The 19,324-nt window shown below is 27.1% G+C and overlaps 1 protein-coding gene across 1 annotated transcript; it reads left to right on the plus strand.

Annotated features, from left to right (window-relative positions):
* The first annotated feature begins 299 nt into the window (after positions 1-299).
* tinc (transmembrane protein tincar) lies at positions 300-16,659 on the plus strand. The gene is made up of 4 exons (XM_016073034.4): positions 300-637; positions 5,013-5,650; positions 10,936-12,188; positions 14,277-16,659. Exons 2-4 carry the CDS (start codon positions 5,143-5,145, stop codon positions 14,955-14,957), a joined length of 2,442 nt encoding a protein of 813 aa, XP_015928520.1. The 5' UTR covers positions 300-637; positions 5,013-5,142; the 3' UTR covers positions 14,958-16,659.
* The last annotated feature ends 2,665 nt before the right edge of the window (positions 16,660-19,324 follow it).

The raw sequence follows: 19,324 nt of genomic DNA on the forward strand, positions 1-19,324 counted from the left end.
GCTGAAAAACATTTTCACTGACAATGCCTTTAATTGATTACAATATTACGAAAAGTGAAATTTACGGATAGATTTATGAACTTAAGAAGGTCTTAATTTTAATTACATGTTTTTAATACAAATACGTATACAACTTCAGAAATTTAGGAATGAGTTCTTCGACATGAAAAAAGGGTGCAATTTGGCGCTAAACAATCAGCTTTTAGTTTTTCAACTGAAAAACAATTTCGTCTACAATTGCCTCTAATTGATAACAATATTACGAACAGCAAAAGTTACGAATAAAAACATTAGGGAGTTATGAAGGAATGAAGGCCAGACAAATGATACTTTGACAAATAAAAAATAAAAACAACTTGGAACTGGTGGGGAAAAAAAACCACGCCAAATAAACATACCGATTGTATCAAGAGATAACCATTGGCGACATTGGCTAGAACTACAGGAGATTACTAGAGTAACCCTGGTGGATGGAGTGCGACAGTAAAGAAGAGATGCAAAAGAAAATCACCCATCGCGAAACATCAGATGATAAAATCTGGTTATGAGGTTCAAGAGAAATCATCCCAACTAGTCAATCGAGGATCGACTAACAGAGAAGAAATGAATGTTCCAACAGCAGAAGAATATTTTCCAAGTAAGAATACTTATGATTCTTTAAATCTGACATGCTCTTTTACTACTGTCAGAAAGCCATCTTTTTAGTCATATTTATATGATTTTTTGTAAATATTTTAATTGTAACATGCTTGAAAAAAAAAACATCAACTCTAAAACGTTTTGACAAAAAATTTTTGATACAGTAAAGTACTTTTAATGTCAGAATTTTTTGTAAAAAAAGCGTGCTTTATAATATTACTTCTAGTAGAAGCTCATTTTCTCTACCTGCCATAAAATCAATAAGGATGGCGGGCTTATTTTCAGAAAGATCATGCTTTTCGGTTCGTTGTGAACGACCATTTTTTTGAAAGAAATTTAAAGAGTTATGAATATTTTATGTTCTATTTTCGAAAATATCTATGAGTAACATTTTATTTGTTTTATCACAAATATGCGGAGAAGATTTTAAAAGAAAACAAAACCGAAAATAAACAACAAATAATCTTTGCGCCATCGTATTTCAGACATCTCAATGTGGCAGAAATTTTAACATTTATACTTTTTAATCAAATTATCAGTACCTCAAATTAACAATATATTTCCTATTTTATAGAGTTATCAATCATTTCTCTCAAATTAATAAAGGTTACTGCATCATAGTGTAATTTGAAATTTGTAAAACTAATAGTTTCGTTTTTATCAAATCAAACACACTATATCCATTAAGTGTTTGAATTTCTAATATTTAGTTTTTTTTTTAAAGAGTTAAGCAAATAATAAACAAACTAATGATACTCACTTATTTTTTATGAATAATTATCTAAATTTGTTTAATATTTAATAAAATCAAAATATCTACTGGTCTATCACTTACACATTAATGCCACACATATAATTAACAGATATATTTGGGGCAGATTTAAACTAACGCATTCTATATGTTGAATTCAAAATAAAAATATTTTATTAGAGCTTACATACCTCTTATTAATTTCTCCTAAAAAATTAACGTTAATTAGATTTGAAAAAATTATTTAAATTTTAAACAATTTAATTGAAATTTCAATTCATTATTTTTTCAAGAATGAAAAAAATCAAAAATTAAAAAAGTTCTTATTGATTATTAAACTAAGAAACAGACAACCCATTACTTAAACTATCAATGCATCTTTACAATCATCAAAGCAAAAAAAATAAAAGATTATGATTAATCGAAACTGTATTAAAACAATAACTCTCTTTCTTAATACCTCAAAAAAATTTGTTTTTATTATCTGCAACTAAAACAAAAAACTTTATGATAATTCTGTAAATCTTTATTACATATTATTTTTAGTAAAACAATGTAAACATTGAAATACTAAATATTTTCGCTTGAAATAATGTAAATATAGAACATTTTTATTCCTGAACAATTATGATAATTATAAAGGAATTCATTAATTTTTATTACAAATGTGAAAATTTCAAAATTAAAAATTACCATTTGTAAAACAAATAGAATTATTCCTTATCAATTCGGTAACATACTATCTTAACATTCTATCAATAACATTTTATATTTCAAATTTTGTTCTTTATTTAAATTTTAAGTGTTACCATTTTTTAGTAAAATAAACAAGCTAGCCAATTTTGGATAGATTATATAAAAGTGTATGTTTTGCATCGAAAATAAGTTTTTAACAAAATATTTCGCTGTTGGAAGGCACGTTCAAGCACTAGTTTTTAATTAAAGTCAATTAAGTTTCACTCTAATATTATTAATTTTAAATTTAAACTTAAATGAGACACTTATTTAAAAAATCATATCATAGAGCTTTCACCAGCTTCAGTATTCTATAATTTTTCTACTTGATATTACATTTTCTGAGCCATGGTGACAAAATTTGATTTATTTCTTGCTGAATTAGTCAATGGTCGAATCCGTTTTTAAATAAACAAAAAAAGTTTTTTAGTCCTTAATATATGGTACATTTTTTTATTTATTATATTTTTAACAAAGGGAAACGATAATATCTTACTTGAATTCCCTGTTACTATGAATAGTTTTTAATACAGAGAATGGATTAAGAAAGAAATGACAGAGGATAGATGGAAAGTGAAACAGGAAATCGTTAAATATCCTTTTTTTTTAAAAAAAAAACAGTAAGTAAATAGATAATAAAGAAAAGGCGAGAGAAGCTAAAAATTGTAAAGGATAAATATAATAAAGCTAAAAAAAATAATTTACTGAACAAAAACGTTTATGAATCGATACTTTATGGTACAATTATTTACTTATTATTTTTTTAAGAAAGAGAAATGATAACATACATCTTATATGAATTCCCCGTAACTATGATTTTTGATACAGTGAATGGATAAAGGGAGAAATGATAGAGAATAGAAAGAAACTGATACAGGAAATCGAAAGTTGAAACATCTTTTTTTTAAATATGTAGATAATAAAGTAAAGGCGAGAGAAAGAGAAAATGGAATAATAAATAATCATTCTATCTTCAGATTATGCATCAAAAATGACTGTTGGAACGATAACAATTTATGATATTTCATTATTTACCGGAAAATTGTTATATTTCTCATAAAATGTGTTATTGATTTATTAAAAATTGTAAAAGATAAATATAGAAACGCTAAACAGTTATTGATATACTATACATAAATCATGTCCTATACCATATATCCATAACAATTATGCATTATACAAAATTCATCCTACAATTTAATACTATGAAATGTATGTGTTTTTGACGTGGAGAAATAGCATATATCGTTTCTCTTGAAAAATATTATTAATAAATAATGGCATATCGTTTCGTCTTCAGATTAAGACAATGTATCAAAAATTGCAGGTTCTGACGAATACAATTTTTGATGCACAGTATTAATGTGAAAAATGTTATGTTTCTCATTAATTAAAGGAAAGCTGCATTGTATTGTTGAAATTGTAATGGATAAATAAAAAAATTCTAAAAAGTTCACTTCATAATAAAATAATTTACGTAACTTAATAATTTACCAGATGGCTTATTTTTTGAAGTAAGACTATGTTTACATTTTGAGAAATATCATCTGAAAGCTGATGATATTCTGATGGCTCACTGATGATATCAGAATATTTTATTTAGAACGAATCTATCAGATATAAATAATTTAATTTCATTAAAACGATTAATTTGCATCAAACTAATAAGATAATAAGTTATTAATATGCAATTAAAAGTTGAATTTAAAAAAATTCTAAAAATTTAATGATGACTTTACGTATCGAACGTTAAATAAAGAATATTTTATTTAAAAAGCGATTTCAAAAGTATAGGTTGCTTGAACCTATTTATTACTGTCATCAAAAACTGTTACATCAAGTCATAATGCATGTAAAAAAAATTTTTTTAGTAGATTTAAAATATTAAACTAATATATAAATAAATACTACCATTTAAATATAGGTAACATTAATCATATTAAGATTAAAGTTATCGTTTGAAATATACTCATACTTAAATATCAATATAGAGCCATCTTCAAATAATGTCATGCTTGAAGAGGAGGGAGTAGTTCGTGAAATTGTGACAGTTTGTGACAAGGAGGGGGAAAGAGGCAAAAAGTGTGACACATTTTGATTAAAATGAAAGCATTTAAAATTAGCAGATGAAATATTTTTTTATTATTTGTTTCTGTATTTATTTCATCGAAATAACTACTCATCAAAATAGCTACTCGTTATTATTGTTTTGTTATTTAAAAATATAGTAAAAATTTAGAAATAATACATAAAATATGATCTGCAATAATGATCCCCAAATTTTTTGACAGCGTAACCTTGCGGCGAGTCAAAAATGGATCTTTTTTTTCATGAAATGAATAGAAAAATAATTTAGAAAAGCACCAAGTTACTTTTTTTTATTTTATAGGACACAATATATGTTTGCATGCAATTTATAAATTACCAGAGAAATTTTTAATTATAATTCAATGAGGACTATGTAGCTAAATTTTTACAATAATACAGAGTCAGCTAAAAAAAATCACCCATTTTTTTTTTCTTTTTTGTTATAATTTTGCACGCGTGAGAGAACATAAAATAATTTGAAGAGAAATGTGGCTTACTCACAAGAATTTTCTGCGTACTCCTATGGATACACATACCCCCACTGATCTATAACATGGGCTTTGTTTCTGAACTGTTAACTTATGTACTGTTGCGTGACATATCACGTAGGAGGGTTTATGGCGAAATAACAAAGGGGAGAAAGGGGCCAAAATTTTGGAAAAAAAGGTACATCATTTATAAATGGCCTCGTAATAAGCTTGTTTACTTATGTAACGTTTATGTTTCTTTCTAATGTTTTAAAATTTATTGGAACACTGGACTGCTCTTTTCCTATATTCATAATGCTTATAATTTTCAGGTCTACATCTTTTATTTGAAGATGTCACTTCTTATTGGAAAAATTGAATTACGGCTTGAAATCGAAAGAAAATCAAAATTCTAAGTGAAACACTTTATCAGTATAAACTTCTTCTGATTTCTAACGAAAGATGGTGAATCCAGTACAAACAACACATCTAGTCAAAGGTCGTTATGAGAATTTTGCATCTTGTCATCGACCCACCGTAAATAGTCAGTGGTCAGTATGGTATTGTGTATTTGCATTATCACTTCAAATTTATATTATGGCCACAAGTATACAAAGGTTTACTCGTTATGTATCTTTACCATGGCCACCAAATGGACAACCCTATTTTGAACTGAATGCGTATGTTGCTTTCATTGGATCAGCTGTAGTGCTGATGCCATTTTTTGTAATACTTGCTCTTATGAAAGTTGGAAACTATGCAAATGATGGGCACAAAATTGGGAATGAGGAACCAGACATGGTCGTTTATCAAAATCTGCGAAAGAAAAAGTATTGTCGATGGATTAAATCTCTGTGGAAACATGGAGGGCCTTTAGCACCTTTAATACATTTAGCCGCATCATTGTGCCTTTTGCTGCCAAGACTACTAGTAGAGGCGCAGCTTATAAAACATGGCTTCCTTGGGAAAGGTAAATATTACTAATTTTATTATTACTAAATTTATTTATTATCTCCTTTAATGGTGTCCGTAAAATAAAGATCTAAACTTTTTTTTTTATTCCTGAAAAACAATTGAAATTAATTATCTTTCAAATGGAGAAAAAATATATGTTTTTATCTCAATTCGAATGATCTTTTTTTTCTCCTTACTGTACAGTGCACAAAATACAAAAACGGAACACCCTGAATAGCTTTTAATCTAATAATCGGATTTTCATCTTTCTAATAATCGGACGTTCTAGTACTCAATCTCAATTTTATTTAAGAATTAATTTTTACGTTGAATTAGCTTTGGATAAACGAATTTTATAATTGTGGGCAAACATTTTCCAATTCGATTTAAAATTTCTCGAGATATGGTAAAATACGCAAAAAGTAAAAATAACATTAAGGAGTCCAAACTTTGAACCGTTCACCCAACCAAGCTACCGTATGGGACCATATTTTGAGGGTCAAAAATCCAAATTCGTCAACAAAAAAAAGACAACTTTTATTAAGAGAAAGTACTTTTTGGTGTTTGATTTCGTAACTTTATATATCATCTGCACTAATTAAATAGCATATTAGAGGTTAATAAAATATTTTAAATATAATTAAAGAATTTATGCAAAATAATAATAAAATATATTATCAATAAATATCATAAAATATTGTAGCAATAATATGAAGCCTAACTGTCCCTTTATGTAGTGTAAAAAAATAAAAAAATGAAGCTATTCTGTAAATAGATGTAATGAAAAATATTTACATTTCATTTTGGTACGCTTATTGCTTTGCCGACAGTAATATATATGTATAAAAAAAATAAAAAACATTGTTTATTGTAAAGAATATAAAGGAAATCGAAATTATCCTTTATATTATCAGAATATAAAGGAAAACATAAAATTTAAATAAGAATATCGAAAACGAAAAAGCTAAATAAATGAAAACGACTTTGCCACTTTAATTACTTTTATTATTCATGAAAGATAAGAAAATATTAGCTTTTCAACTTTAAGGTATCATGCACGATGTTTTGTTCACATAATTCTCATAATTAGTGAAGTATTAAGGAAGTAGGGGAATAATTAGGGAAATGAATCGCAAAATATCTAAATTTTTAAACATCGTGATAACAATATTTTAAATCCTTCTTCCAAAATGTACTGTACAACAGCATAACATCATGCTTTACAATTAAAGTCGAATATACGACTATTATCGACTATGATAAAAGTCAAACACAATAATGCTTAAGTATTATCGATTTTAATGATATCGCGATTATAATAAGCAACGACTGATATCTCAATACGATAATATCGTAAATATTATTGCTAATAGAAATTATCGAATACGATATTATTGTTAATATTAATAAATTTCCTTTGAGTAACGAAAATATTGACGAATTTCCTTTGAGTGACCAACGTAAAAATAATGTAAACTAGCTAAATTGAAGAAAGAAAAGAAAAGAAAAAAGGCGCGATGCAGTGGAAAGTAATTTTTTCCTAATGATATATCTCGGTATTAAAATTACGATATAGCTCTGCAGTATTAGTTTATATTACTCATTAAGATTTCTTATAATTAAGATAATGACTAAACCTTAATATAAAATAAATGCAGATGATATATGAAAAAGTTCTCATGGATAGCAAAAGAGTTCTAAATGAAATCATTCATTGAGTTGTCAAGGGCGATATCCTGACCTTTTAGTAGAGCAAGTAGTGTCCTGTAAGGCTAAGATTAACAGTTAAAATTGAGCGCTAAACGTCCTCCTAAAAGAACTAGTAATTAGTATTGTAAAAGCATGACGTCAAAACTTATGACATCCTCTGCAAATTGATGAGAATGAAATTAAGTTTTTCTTTTTCATGTTCCTTCACACTCTTCAGAAGTAACTCCGAGAAAAATGCTTCAAAAAACTAGGAAGTGAAAGGAAAAGAAAAAACTTTCTTTTGTACCAACATCGTTCGGCATTAGCTTGACTGTGCCCTATGAAAATGCTTCGCAGAAATAGTTTTTTTGCTTTTACTTTCTTTTCCCCCTTTACAGTAAATTTTGATTCTCTTTTTCGTGTGTTTAGGATAAGGGAAAGGCAAGCAAAATGGGAAACTTGAACATTTTTGTTAAGATTATAAAATGATGATAAATCAAATTCACTTTTAATATACCTTTTACTTTCGATATCACTTTAGGCAATATAACTAAAGTTTCGCAAAAAAAAGTAGTATTAAAAAAAATTACGAACTGTGTCAGAACATTTCAAGTTGTTCCTTTTATTGGCAATGGAGGGCTTGGAGTGATATTATAATAATGATAAGTCACATTTTCAAATAGTTCATGATATCGTTTCATTGTCAAATCATTTTTGCTGAAAGACACTATGATTTCCAAGTCAGCAATTAAATGTTTCTATGAATTGAAATGTTATTGTGGAAGTAATACTTATGAACAAAAACTTAAGTACATATCAGATAGAAATACTATGAAATAGTTTGCTGTAACAATGTCAATCATGTTTGCTATAACAACAAGGGGGCTTATCGCTATATTGTCCCAAGCCCTTCAAATATATTGGAGTATATTTCTAAACAAGAAATAATAATTTCTAACATTATTATTGTATTTTTACATTCAATACTGTATTTGTCTGGAGTGAAGATTTTTTATTATGCTTCATTTATTTATTTGTTTTTTACCCTTTCAGAATCCCAATAAATAATTATAAATATTGAATTGTATACAAGGGTTGGACAAAATAATGTAAACACTTCTGTACTAACACATTTTTTGATATTTCTCAAACATTATGTAGAGAATCATTTTAGAAATTTAGAAGTGTTTAGGTTATGCGATTTCTAATACTTCTGAATGAAGTTAAAGAGCTGTTAGAGGTTTGAGGGACTGGCAATAAATTACAAAAGGAAAATAGTGTTTTTGAACACCCTATGCCAAAAAATTTAGCAATAAATTTGTAACTTGTAAAAATTATTTTGGTTATTGAATGCAATAATTGCACAAAATTTCGTAAGCCAAGGTTATTTATTTATGGTATAGACACTTTTATATAGACACTTTTATAAAAAAAACTAATATTTGTTGTCTTACGTTTTTATGCTAAACAAAATATTTTTAGAGCAATTTGAAATTAATTACAAAATTTTTGCTTCAAAATTTGAAAAAGAATCGGTGAAAACTGTGCAATAAGTAGTTTAAATAGTTCTTTAACACTGTGCTTGCGCAAGAAAAATCGTATTAGGCAACTAATAAAAATAAGTCGGATTTGAATATCTTAAAAATTTAAAAAGTTTCAAGCAATTTTCTAAGTAGTTATGCTAATTTTTTTAAAAAAAGTTCAAAGTGAAATTCAGTTTTTCACAAATTTCATTTTGTACTATTAGCAAAGCTCATTAAAAATTATATCGGCATTGTTGAAGATCATCCCCCATAAAAGTATCTTTTCTTTCGCATGTATTTCAGTGTATGAACGTTTATTGTAAGGTATTATAATTTTTTATTTAATTTTGTCTTCTAATACAAAATAATATTTATAGAAAACTCCTTATCCTTTTGAGCTTTCTTTTTAAAAATATAAGAACTACTTAGAAAATTACTTGTAACTTTTTAAATTTTTAAGATATTCAAATCGGACTTTTTTCATTAGTTGCCAAATACGATTCACTACAAAACTAAGAAAAGAAAAATTTAAAATTTTCCCGCACATGTGCAGAATAAAAGAACTGCTTAAACTACTTATATATTAAACTACTTATTTCATATAATATCCAAAATAATTGTCACAAGTTACAAATTTATTGCCACGTTTTTTTGGCATATGGTGTTCAAATACGCTACTATCAGTTTGCAATTTATTGTTGGTCCCTGAAACTTCTAAAAGCTCACAAGTTCATTGATATGTATGAGAAATTGCATGATCTAAACACTTCTAAAGTTATAAAATTATTCTTTAAGTATTACTTGAGAAATATGAAACAATTTATCATTGTAAAAGTGTTTCCATTATTTTGTCCACCTCCCGTATAAAACAATAATTATTTTTTTAAAGAAATACATGGCAATACATTAAGTTAACGTGATTTTATATATTATATAACAATACAAAAATAATTTTTAAAAAAGAAAATTAATTACTTTCCTACTTACACTGTTTTATATATCCTTACTGTCCCTGTAATTCAGTCTTTTTCAAAAAGCTTTCAAAAACTCATGATTTAAATTAGCTAATGAATCATTTGAGCTATTTTCTTTTACTATTCAACATAGTTTATAATCTTAATTGCATTTATTTACATTTTCATGATACTTATATATCGAACATCCTGAAATCAACCGAGTGATTTATCACAGACAACTTTATTTTGCGATTCCTTCTGTTGCTTATAAAATCCTTTGGCAAAATGAATGAATTTTAATGAACACATACACTTATGATAATTTACTCTCTGAAATATAAGAAATGCTTAAAAGACATACATCAACTACTTTAGAATAATATTTAATCACTTTAATAAGTAATTTATTATTGATTACATTTAATATCAAATTATTCCAAAGTTATATGATAACTTGACTATGATACATTTGTCATAAGTAGATAAGAGAAAAAAGATACTTGGTGGGAAATATATTTAATACCATACATGATATTATGAATTAAATTTTAACGATCATTTTTTATGCTTAATGAGATTATGGTACCCGTATTACTATTTAAAACTCCTAAATATACAAAAGGAAGACAGGGGAAAAAATCACCTTAAAATTCATCGACTTCATAGCATTTTGTGAAATTTCATGTTGTCTAAACTGCCATCTAAATATCTAGAAACGGTAAAAAAATTTCATTTTAATAATTGAATATTAATTACGTAAGAAAAAAATATATAAAAAGGATGCTGGTGTTCCATCTACGTCAAAGGGTTAAAGCAACTTTTATTAAGTTAAAACTCTGTTTACGAGTAATTTTGTGCATATCGGTAAACACTCATCTTCTAAGTGAACACTCATCTAACATCTTCTAAGTGAAACATAAGAGTTTAAAACACAGGAAAAAATTTTATTACGAAAGAAAATTTTTTTATTACAAAAGAAGACTATTTTATACTTTAAAAATTTTTTAATACTTTAACATATGTAAAAAGTTATCAAGCATTAAAACTTAAAATTCGATATTGGCTAGAATCTGTCTTTATTTTGAGTTATGAAACCAATTTTATTAACTCTTATTTTTCTTTTCATCTTGTAGGTGCTATTTGGAGAACAGATTTAGACTTTTTCATTACTCATAAAGACAGATTAGTAACATTGCGATTTTTAGCAACTCTCAATTCGACTGAAGTATGGGGTCAGCAAATTGATGAATCTCCAAAGCCATATCATCGCCCAGAAATTCAAGTTGAAGAGCATGCCGTTATTTCTATAGAGTTCATTAACTACTCTTTAGCATTATTGGTTTTTGCTATTAGGTACCCAGCTGTTTACTGGAATACAAATAAAAGCTATGGGTTGCTTTTTAGTTGTTATTTGTTACTGACTGCCTTTCAGCAACTTCTAACGTATGCAGGATTTTCAATTTTATACAAAGTTCATATCTGCGGACCAAGAGAAATTTTGCTGAGATTTAGTTCACTATTCCTAAATGTGAAACTGACTGTTTTATCATTTTTTGTGTATACAACATTACTTATAGTTTCATCAACTGTACTGTATTTTTACGGTCTTCAAAAATATAAAGAATGGTTGGATAACAGATTGCAGTGTCAACTAATACGTTGGAAGCAAGAATCTCGAAGACTGTGGGGAGTCGCCCCTCACTTAACAGCCTTCGTACTGTTATTAGCCACTGCGTTGTGTGCTGGCCCTTTAATGTATGATTATACATTAGTATACTGCGGAAGTTTAGATGGAATTGTACTTGCTGGAATTACAGGAACTATAATACATTTATTTCTGTGGATAGTGTTGTGGTTGATACTAACTATTAAGCACAAATGGATTTTTATGTCCTCTCATGGTCATGGAAGCTCACAAATAAGTGTGTTTAAAGGGAGCAATCAAGAAACACCTTTGCTTGTGATCGATCATGGACAGACTTACCAAATTAGAGAAAGAGACTCAAAAAAAGCAATTCTTAATATTGTAAATAAATCTCTGGCATCCTTACCTAAACTATCTCCTACAGAGGATGATGACATATATTGGTTAAAGCCAAAACCTCCCCCTCCAAAAGAAGGAGAACGTTCTTCCACTTGGCATAAAACTCAAAGAAAATCTCCTGGGCCCAAACACAAAGTTATCTTCCAAGAAGGTGTTGGATCAACTGCAACTTGCAAAAGGACGAGATCATTAAAAAAATCTCCAAAAAATAATCGCCGATTTAAAAAGCAAAATGTAAAATTTGAAGAACTTTCTGATTCAGATGATGGTGATTATGCAACTTTAAGAGACATGACTGTCGTGAGGGAAGAAGGAGATGGAGAGGATGGGTTGCTAGCTAAGGTAAGAATTTTTTATAATTCTACAATGAAGAAAATTTATTTTTATAAACCTTTGTTAATTATAACAATTTAAGGTAATTTTAATCAAAACTAATAAACTTTTATCCCCAATTAAACAATACAAAAAAACAATTAAGAGTATTTCATAATAACTCTACTTTACCATTTCTAAACTTTAATGAATTTTAGTACGACGAGATGTGTAAACCTTTCACACTTAAGTTCTGTCAAGTTTTGAATTGAGAATACACATATTTTTAACTTTATTAAGCTTTTTACTTCAAGGCAGATATTTTAAACATAAAAATTAGATCCAACACAAATCAAACGAACATCCTCCTGTAATTTCATGATTTGGTAAATTTCGTCTTGCTAATTCTGAACGAGATTTAAAATTTTTGAATATAATCAAACAAGAGATATGAAGCTTTAAAAGTAAGCAAAGGTTTAAATAAGAGTTTTGGTATAAGCTGTACGTTTTAATCTAAGTTAAACTGAAGTTTTGAAATTTATATTTTTATAAATCTTACATTTTCATGGTATCCATTAACCCATTTGTGTCTATAGTCCTTTTAAAAGTACCGTTCCTTTCTTCAAAAGAGAAAAAAGTACACAAATTAAACATGATTACATTTCACAAAAGCAAACAAATCTACCTTAGTATACATATTCATAATATAAATGTTTATATTCAGATCTAAAGCAAACGCATAGGGCTTTTTTTTTATACTTAAGTGGTAGAAAGCGTAAAAAAGGTATGCCTTTTCTAAAAACAAATATGTACAAGTTCTTAGAAACATGTGTTTTTCATATATAAACCACTTTTTATAGCTGGGCAGCAATAGGTTCAGCAAATGCATGCGTAAAACAAGAGTTCAAAATTTTCAATTGTTACTAAATTAAATACCTACCGTGAGGTCAGCTCAATTTTCTTTGTCAGAGTTTTTTCACTTTATCAAAGTTTGCACAGATATCTATATTGCAACAGTTATGGGTTAATAAATCTAAATCTTTTTATTTAGGCTCCTATGTACCGAATTTCGTTAAAATGAAAAGGGTAAGATAGAACCCGATCTGAAAGATGGTCAAATTAACGTGGAAAAACAAAACTGTATACTGCATTACTCGAGAATTTGTCAATATTTTAAAGATAATGTTAAAGTAATACAGTTGAGTTAATGTCACTGAAGGTATTGTTATACTGGGAATCCGGAAATCACTTTTGACACGCAATACAACTGTCAATGTATTATTCGCTCACATTTAAATTTTTCCAGTACCAAAATGCCGACGAGCAGAATTATGCCTAGTGTTTTGTAATAAGACTTGATAATTAAAAGTGTTCTGCAGATATCCTCAGAAAAATACGGTTAAATTCTTTTTTTTTTTTTAAGGAAAAATATTTTGGAGAAATTTTTAAAAAAAATAATAAATAAATAAATAAAAAGGCATTCTTATTTGGTAAATTTCAAATAATGTATAAATGCCTAGTAATGAAAGAAAAATTATTAACTGCACGTAAAATTTTCATCAAGACTTGGACATAAATTGTTTTGTGGGGACTTTGTTCTAGGTTGCAGTTTTGAGCACTTTCTGCTTTTATAGAGTATTTATTTTTGAAAAACAAAGGTGGTAAAACCAAATAATATTACCAGTCTTAGAAATAATAAGAAGTACAATGAACTAATTATAAGGTATTTCTCCTAAACATGAATCCTTAACAAAGATAATAGATAAGAAATAGAATTTTATAATACTTGCAAAATATCATTTCGCTCGCTTTTTGATTTTACCTATCTTGACAGATGCATTGCTTAATGTCATGAGATCAACAACAATAGGTTTGACAACAGTGAATTATTATTATTTTTTTTTTTTTTTTGACCTAACATTAAGTAACGTAATTTGACACATTATGATTGATTGCAGAAAGTAAAAAATATAAACAGAATGGTTATATGTTAGTTTTGAGAATATGATCTTTTAATATTGAAATCATCATTGCATTTTTGTTTTGTTTTAAAGCAAATTTTAAAATTGTTACTTTTTATTGCTTATTTTAAAAACTAACTCAGTTAAACCGTTGTAGAGGCTGCGACCACGAGATGGGAATGACTTCACCAGAAGAGATTATGAGAATGTGGAGATAAATCCTTTTTTATCACCTTTTGAAAAAAGAGGTGGAAGTGAAGATTACGATAATGCAACTTTGAAAGTATCAGTGTCTGTGCATAGCCCATCATCTCGAAGAACTGATTCTGGCGTTTCCAGAGGTGATTTATCACCAAGATCTGAAACAATAAGTGAATCTTCAACATCTCCAGAAAAAGGAACCAGTGAATCATCGAGTGGAGTTCATTCAAATGCTAGCTTAGAAAATAAGCGTGCATCCAGCATGGAAAATGTTGGTTTCATAACTCTTGCCAAGCCTCCTTGGAAGAGTATGTCTTTACAAAGAGGAGTAGCACCCCCAACAAATGTGAATACAAAAACATTCAAACCACCAGCTACTATTGTTCACCGGAATCAATTAAAATCTGATGAAACTTCTCATTCTGTAGCAGAGCCCTTTGAAAGGGCTACCAATGCGAGGCTTACTTCTTTCATTGATCAGCCAGATTTTCCATTAGTTGAAATGAACAGTTATGGCTCAAAATCAATATCCAATTACGCCCCCCTTCAAACTATTGCAACTCATCAAAGAAGAGATTCTGCTAATTATTCTCTCGCATCCTCAGCAGAGTCTGAATCTAATGTTCCACATTCTTGATTTTATCAGATGCATTTGCACCATGTCCAGTCATTAATCAGTACCTTTTAAAAAGATATGTAGAATATCTTATATTATGTGTAATGAGTTATCTATGTAGTCAAATATAAATTATTTCTAGTGTGTTCTACCATTATAATGCATCTCCGAAGTCAATGTCTATCAAAATATTGCTGCTATACCCAAAACGTAATCCAGCCAAACTATTGACCCTGTCCTTTTTTTAAAGTGTGTTCTATATATTTTCCTTAAAGAATAGTGCAGAAATTCAGTTCTTTGAAGTTGCAAACAATGTGTTAAAGTAGGTAGTCAATACATCTATAAAAACTAACTGCTTTTAATATTGCATTCACACTTTTTATCTATATTATGCTTTTTATGTGTAACACATTTTAGTAAAAATTATTTTTATTTAATATCATCAAAATGTTAAATTTCAATGTATGTCATTTGCATAAGACTTAAATTGAAGCAAAAAATTAATCACATTGAAAATTTATTTGATTCTAAATTATGTTTTGTAACACTAACTTAGTTGTTATAATTATTGTAAGAAGCGAATTAATTAAATCAATAATTCTCTCATAATCAAAGTTAACAGAGATATGAAGGAAAAGATTGTAGCAATAGGAATGTTTAGGTGTTATAGATAATTAGAAACAAGTAAAAGTAGGAAAATTGCTAACTTCAAAAATGTACAAAGTTTGAATATTACCACGCTAACAATGTTTTGTAATACTTTTTATTTTAACAATTGTCCTTAAAATAGGTCTAACTCACTTAGTTACTTCAGTTAACTCAATTTAATATAAAAACAAAATTATTGCATAGATTAAATAGGAATTATATGTAATTTGAAAGAAAGCATTAAACTAACTATTTTTGAAATTATAGTCAATTAGCTGAAAAACTCATATTATTTTTAACTAATTTTATGCATATGTGTTTTTTAAATGTGGCATTTTCTGGTAATAAATATGTATGAAAATTTATATGCAGATATTACTTTAATTCGTTCCTGTAAAATATTTTTGATATAAATAAATTTATAATTTGAGAATTTATATTAAAATTAGGTTTTTAGATGTAAATCACTTAATTCGTGTTTTACAAGTCCATACTCTTTCTTGAATGTGATAACAATAATTCTATACAATTATTTATGTTTTAAATATGTGAATATTTATACTTCGGTAGTTTCGAATAAGTTTTATGGTACAACAAATTTTCACATTGAATATGCATTTATAGTATGGTTTATTTGTAACAACAAACCAATTTTATAAAAACTCCATCAAGAATTGTATATGAAGTAAAATTTCAAATTTTTGCTGCAATAACTGCAGTTAAGTTTTAAAAACTGCAGCAATAAATTTTTAGAAAAGCAATTTAACCACATTTCCTTTAAAATTTGAATTTGCATAATGACAACTCATTTTTCTTCAAGCAGATTTGTGCAGTTTCAACATGGCGTAAATAATTTATTTCTTATTTATTTTGATACAAAGTCTTAAATTTCACATAAAATGATAATGAGTAAGAAATATATAGAGAAAAGTTTCATGACAGGACTTTTGAAAGACAAATAAAATAATCACCTTTTCAGCATTAAATTTAGTTGTATCCTTAATAATACCAATTTTAAATAAGAATTCCCAGAAAAAAAAAAACATTTTTAAATAAAAAGTTCATTATAAAGAAATTAAGAAGAATAAACTAAAATTCAATATAAGGTTAAATTCATAAGTATTAATTTAAATCATAGAATACTACTTGTTTAGAAACTGTAAATATATCTTAGGAATAGATAATACAAAATTTTCTACACTACATTGAAAATAAAATAAATTGTCAATATTCCAGAGTTTTATATTCTAGTAACAATACAATTTTCTAATAAATCTTCCATTTTTATCTGAAATGCATCCGCTCAAAGAAAGCTATAAGTGCTTAATTTTTTGACAATAGGTAACTTTCAAAATGAAGTGCCTCTAATATGAAAATGTGTTATTAAAGACAAATTTTTTGGTTAGAAATATTGTAGTGATTTCTGCTTTGATACCAAGGACTAGTAGTTATGTAAAGATTAAATTATACCCAAAATATAAGGAATTCACAGCAACTTATAAGTTACCAACCTTAATGAAACTATGCTTATGATGAGTTATTCCCTATTTTACGCATACTATCTAATGAAATTTCTTTGACTTACATTTAATAATAGTTTTTAAAATTAGATTTAGCATAAGGGAACATGATTTGAAATAAGTAAGATAGTTGGAAAATATAAGATTCAAACCAAAATCAAATTCCGCCCACTTTTTAATTTTTATAATGCAATATTTTATTAATATTTATACATATAAACGCAATAAAAAAGGTTAAGTAAGTTGCTTGTAAGAAACATTTAAATATGAATTTTTAATGAAAATAGAGAAGTCTTTATGTTAGATGTAAGAAAACGTAAAACCTAACTTTGAGATCTTCATACTTATTATTTACTAAATAAGAAAATTTTTACAGATAATTGCTTTTTATAAGTGACTTTATTAGTGATTTAAGAAAACATTTTGAGTCAAAGAAAAACTTAAAACCATCTTAAAAAGTTTATAATCAAAAAAATAAAATAAAAAAATGAATAAAAAAATTATACTGTAGCAGTATAGAAAGTAAAGTTTTTCAAGACTTATAGATTAAAGTTCTTATCAATATGGCAATTTTTAATCACTCCGTCTAGCTTCAAAACTATATTAGCCAGACTTGAAAAACATTCAAACTTTGTAATAATTTTCACACTGATGTTGTTGATGCAATAATAATGCTAAACATTTTCTTTCTTGGTCCATTTTATACCAATGCATAAAAAAAGACAAATAACATAATAAAATTTTAGTTTCACTTTAATTTTTCTTTCAGTAATCGATTTAATATCCATCTCAATTCTGACACTAAATATATGTTTTTTTATTTCTTACAATATTTAGTCAATGCATTAATTAAACAGAGCTACGAAAACATTTCCTTATTGCCTAAAACTTTTTATACTGATTTTGATAACACTAAGTGTGTTGATTTTAATCATGAAAACTATTCCTTTGTAACATTTCTTTAAAAAACTTGTAGTAGCTTACTTATTAAATATGTAAATTTATCTCCCTATCAGAAATTTGTTCTGTACAATTTAATAATTAATTCTAATTAAATTTTTTGTGCTAATTTAAACTTTAAAAGCTGCTTTATTTTCCTAAAAGCTCTTCATTGACCAAAAATACAGTAGCTTAATTATTTTTAATTATGGCTGTCACAACTATTCAAAAAAATTTGTTGCTTTGTATTTTTAACTTATATTGAGATTGCTGGTTTTAAAGAAGAAAACTGTCTTATTAGTTCTTACAATTTCAAAAAAAATAATAATAAATAATATATATATATATATATATATATATATATATATATATATATATATATATATATATATATATATATATATATATATATATATATATACAGAATTGTTTTCTATTTTAAATGCTTACAAGATCTCCTTGCCCATGACATCAATCTGAATGTAGATGCTGGTATTTTAAGCTAAGAAAACTTTTGATAAGAGGGTAGCTGTCATCTCTATGAGTCTCATCAACAGCCCTCACTTTTCAATATCTGAATTTTCAAATTTAATGTCATCTCACAGCAAAGAGGCTGCATTGTTTCCAAGGATGTGGTCCTCTCTATCTTACAAACAGAAGAAATTTGTTTTCTCCTTGTTCCTTTTAGAACTTAATTCTTACCTATCAAGGCTCTTTATTGCAAACCTGGTTTTTGTCTAGAGCCTCATTGCCATAATTGTGATGTGCCAGGGTGGAATTTAAAAAAAAATTTAATACTCAATCCCGACTGACACCTAGATCCTTATTCCAATCTGCCTTGCTCACAGAAAACTTCACAAATGCCGCCATATGAATTTTACTCTAAACTCTTCTTAAATCAAAACATTCACTTAAGATACTAGAGATACCAACAACATTTAGTTCTGTCTTATCACTGCATTTTACCATTACATCTATCAACAGAGTTAATATAAAAAATAACAAAACAAACTTTTAGTTGTAAAATAAATTTTTTTTGTCAAAGCCTGAATACAACATAATGCATGAATAAATTAAGTTGAATGCCCAAATCCAGATTTGCTTTAAGCAGTTCATATTTGAAATCAGCAACCTCCATATGTAGTCAGAATCAGAAACTCCTCAACATCTGATTGTGCTATGTTATTGACACAGAAAGAAATGTAAGCTTTCCTTGGTATTTAACCTTTATTAATATGCTTAATAGCACATTACAAACATTTAAGAATGTGAATAAAATAC

The sequence above is a fragment of the Parasteatoda tepidariorum genome, chromosome 11 (assembly GCF_982258835.1).
Source record: "Parasteatoda tepidariorum strain Cologne lab strain chromosome 11, Ptep-v5.0, whole genome shotgun sequence".
Classification (NCBI taxonomy): Eukaryota; Metazoa; Arthropoda; class Arachnida; order Araneae; family Theridiidae; genus Parasteatoda; species Parasteatoda tepidariorum.

Coding starts and splice junctions, on each gene's coding strand:
- tinc (XM_016073034.4), top strand. CDS start 5,143: ATGGTGAATCCAGTACAAACAACACATCTAGTCAAAGGTCGTTATGAG. Junction 5,651..10,935: donor ACATGGCTTCCTTGGGAAAG/GTAAATATTACT, acceptor TTCATCTTGTAG/GTGCTATTTGGAGAACAGAT. Junction 12,189..14,276: donor AGGATGGGTTGCTAGCTAAG/GTAAGAATTTTT, acceptor AAACCGTTGTAG/AGGCTGCGACCACGAGATGG.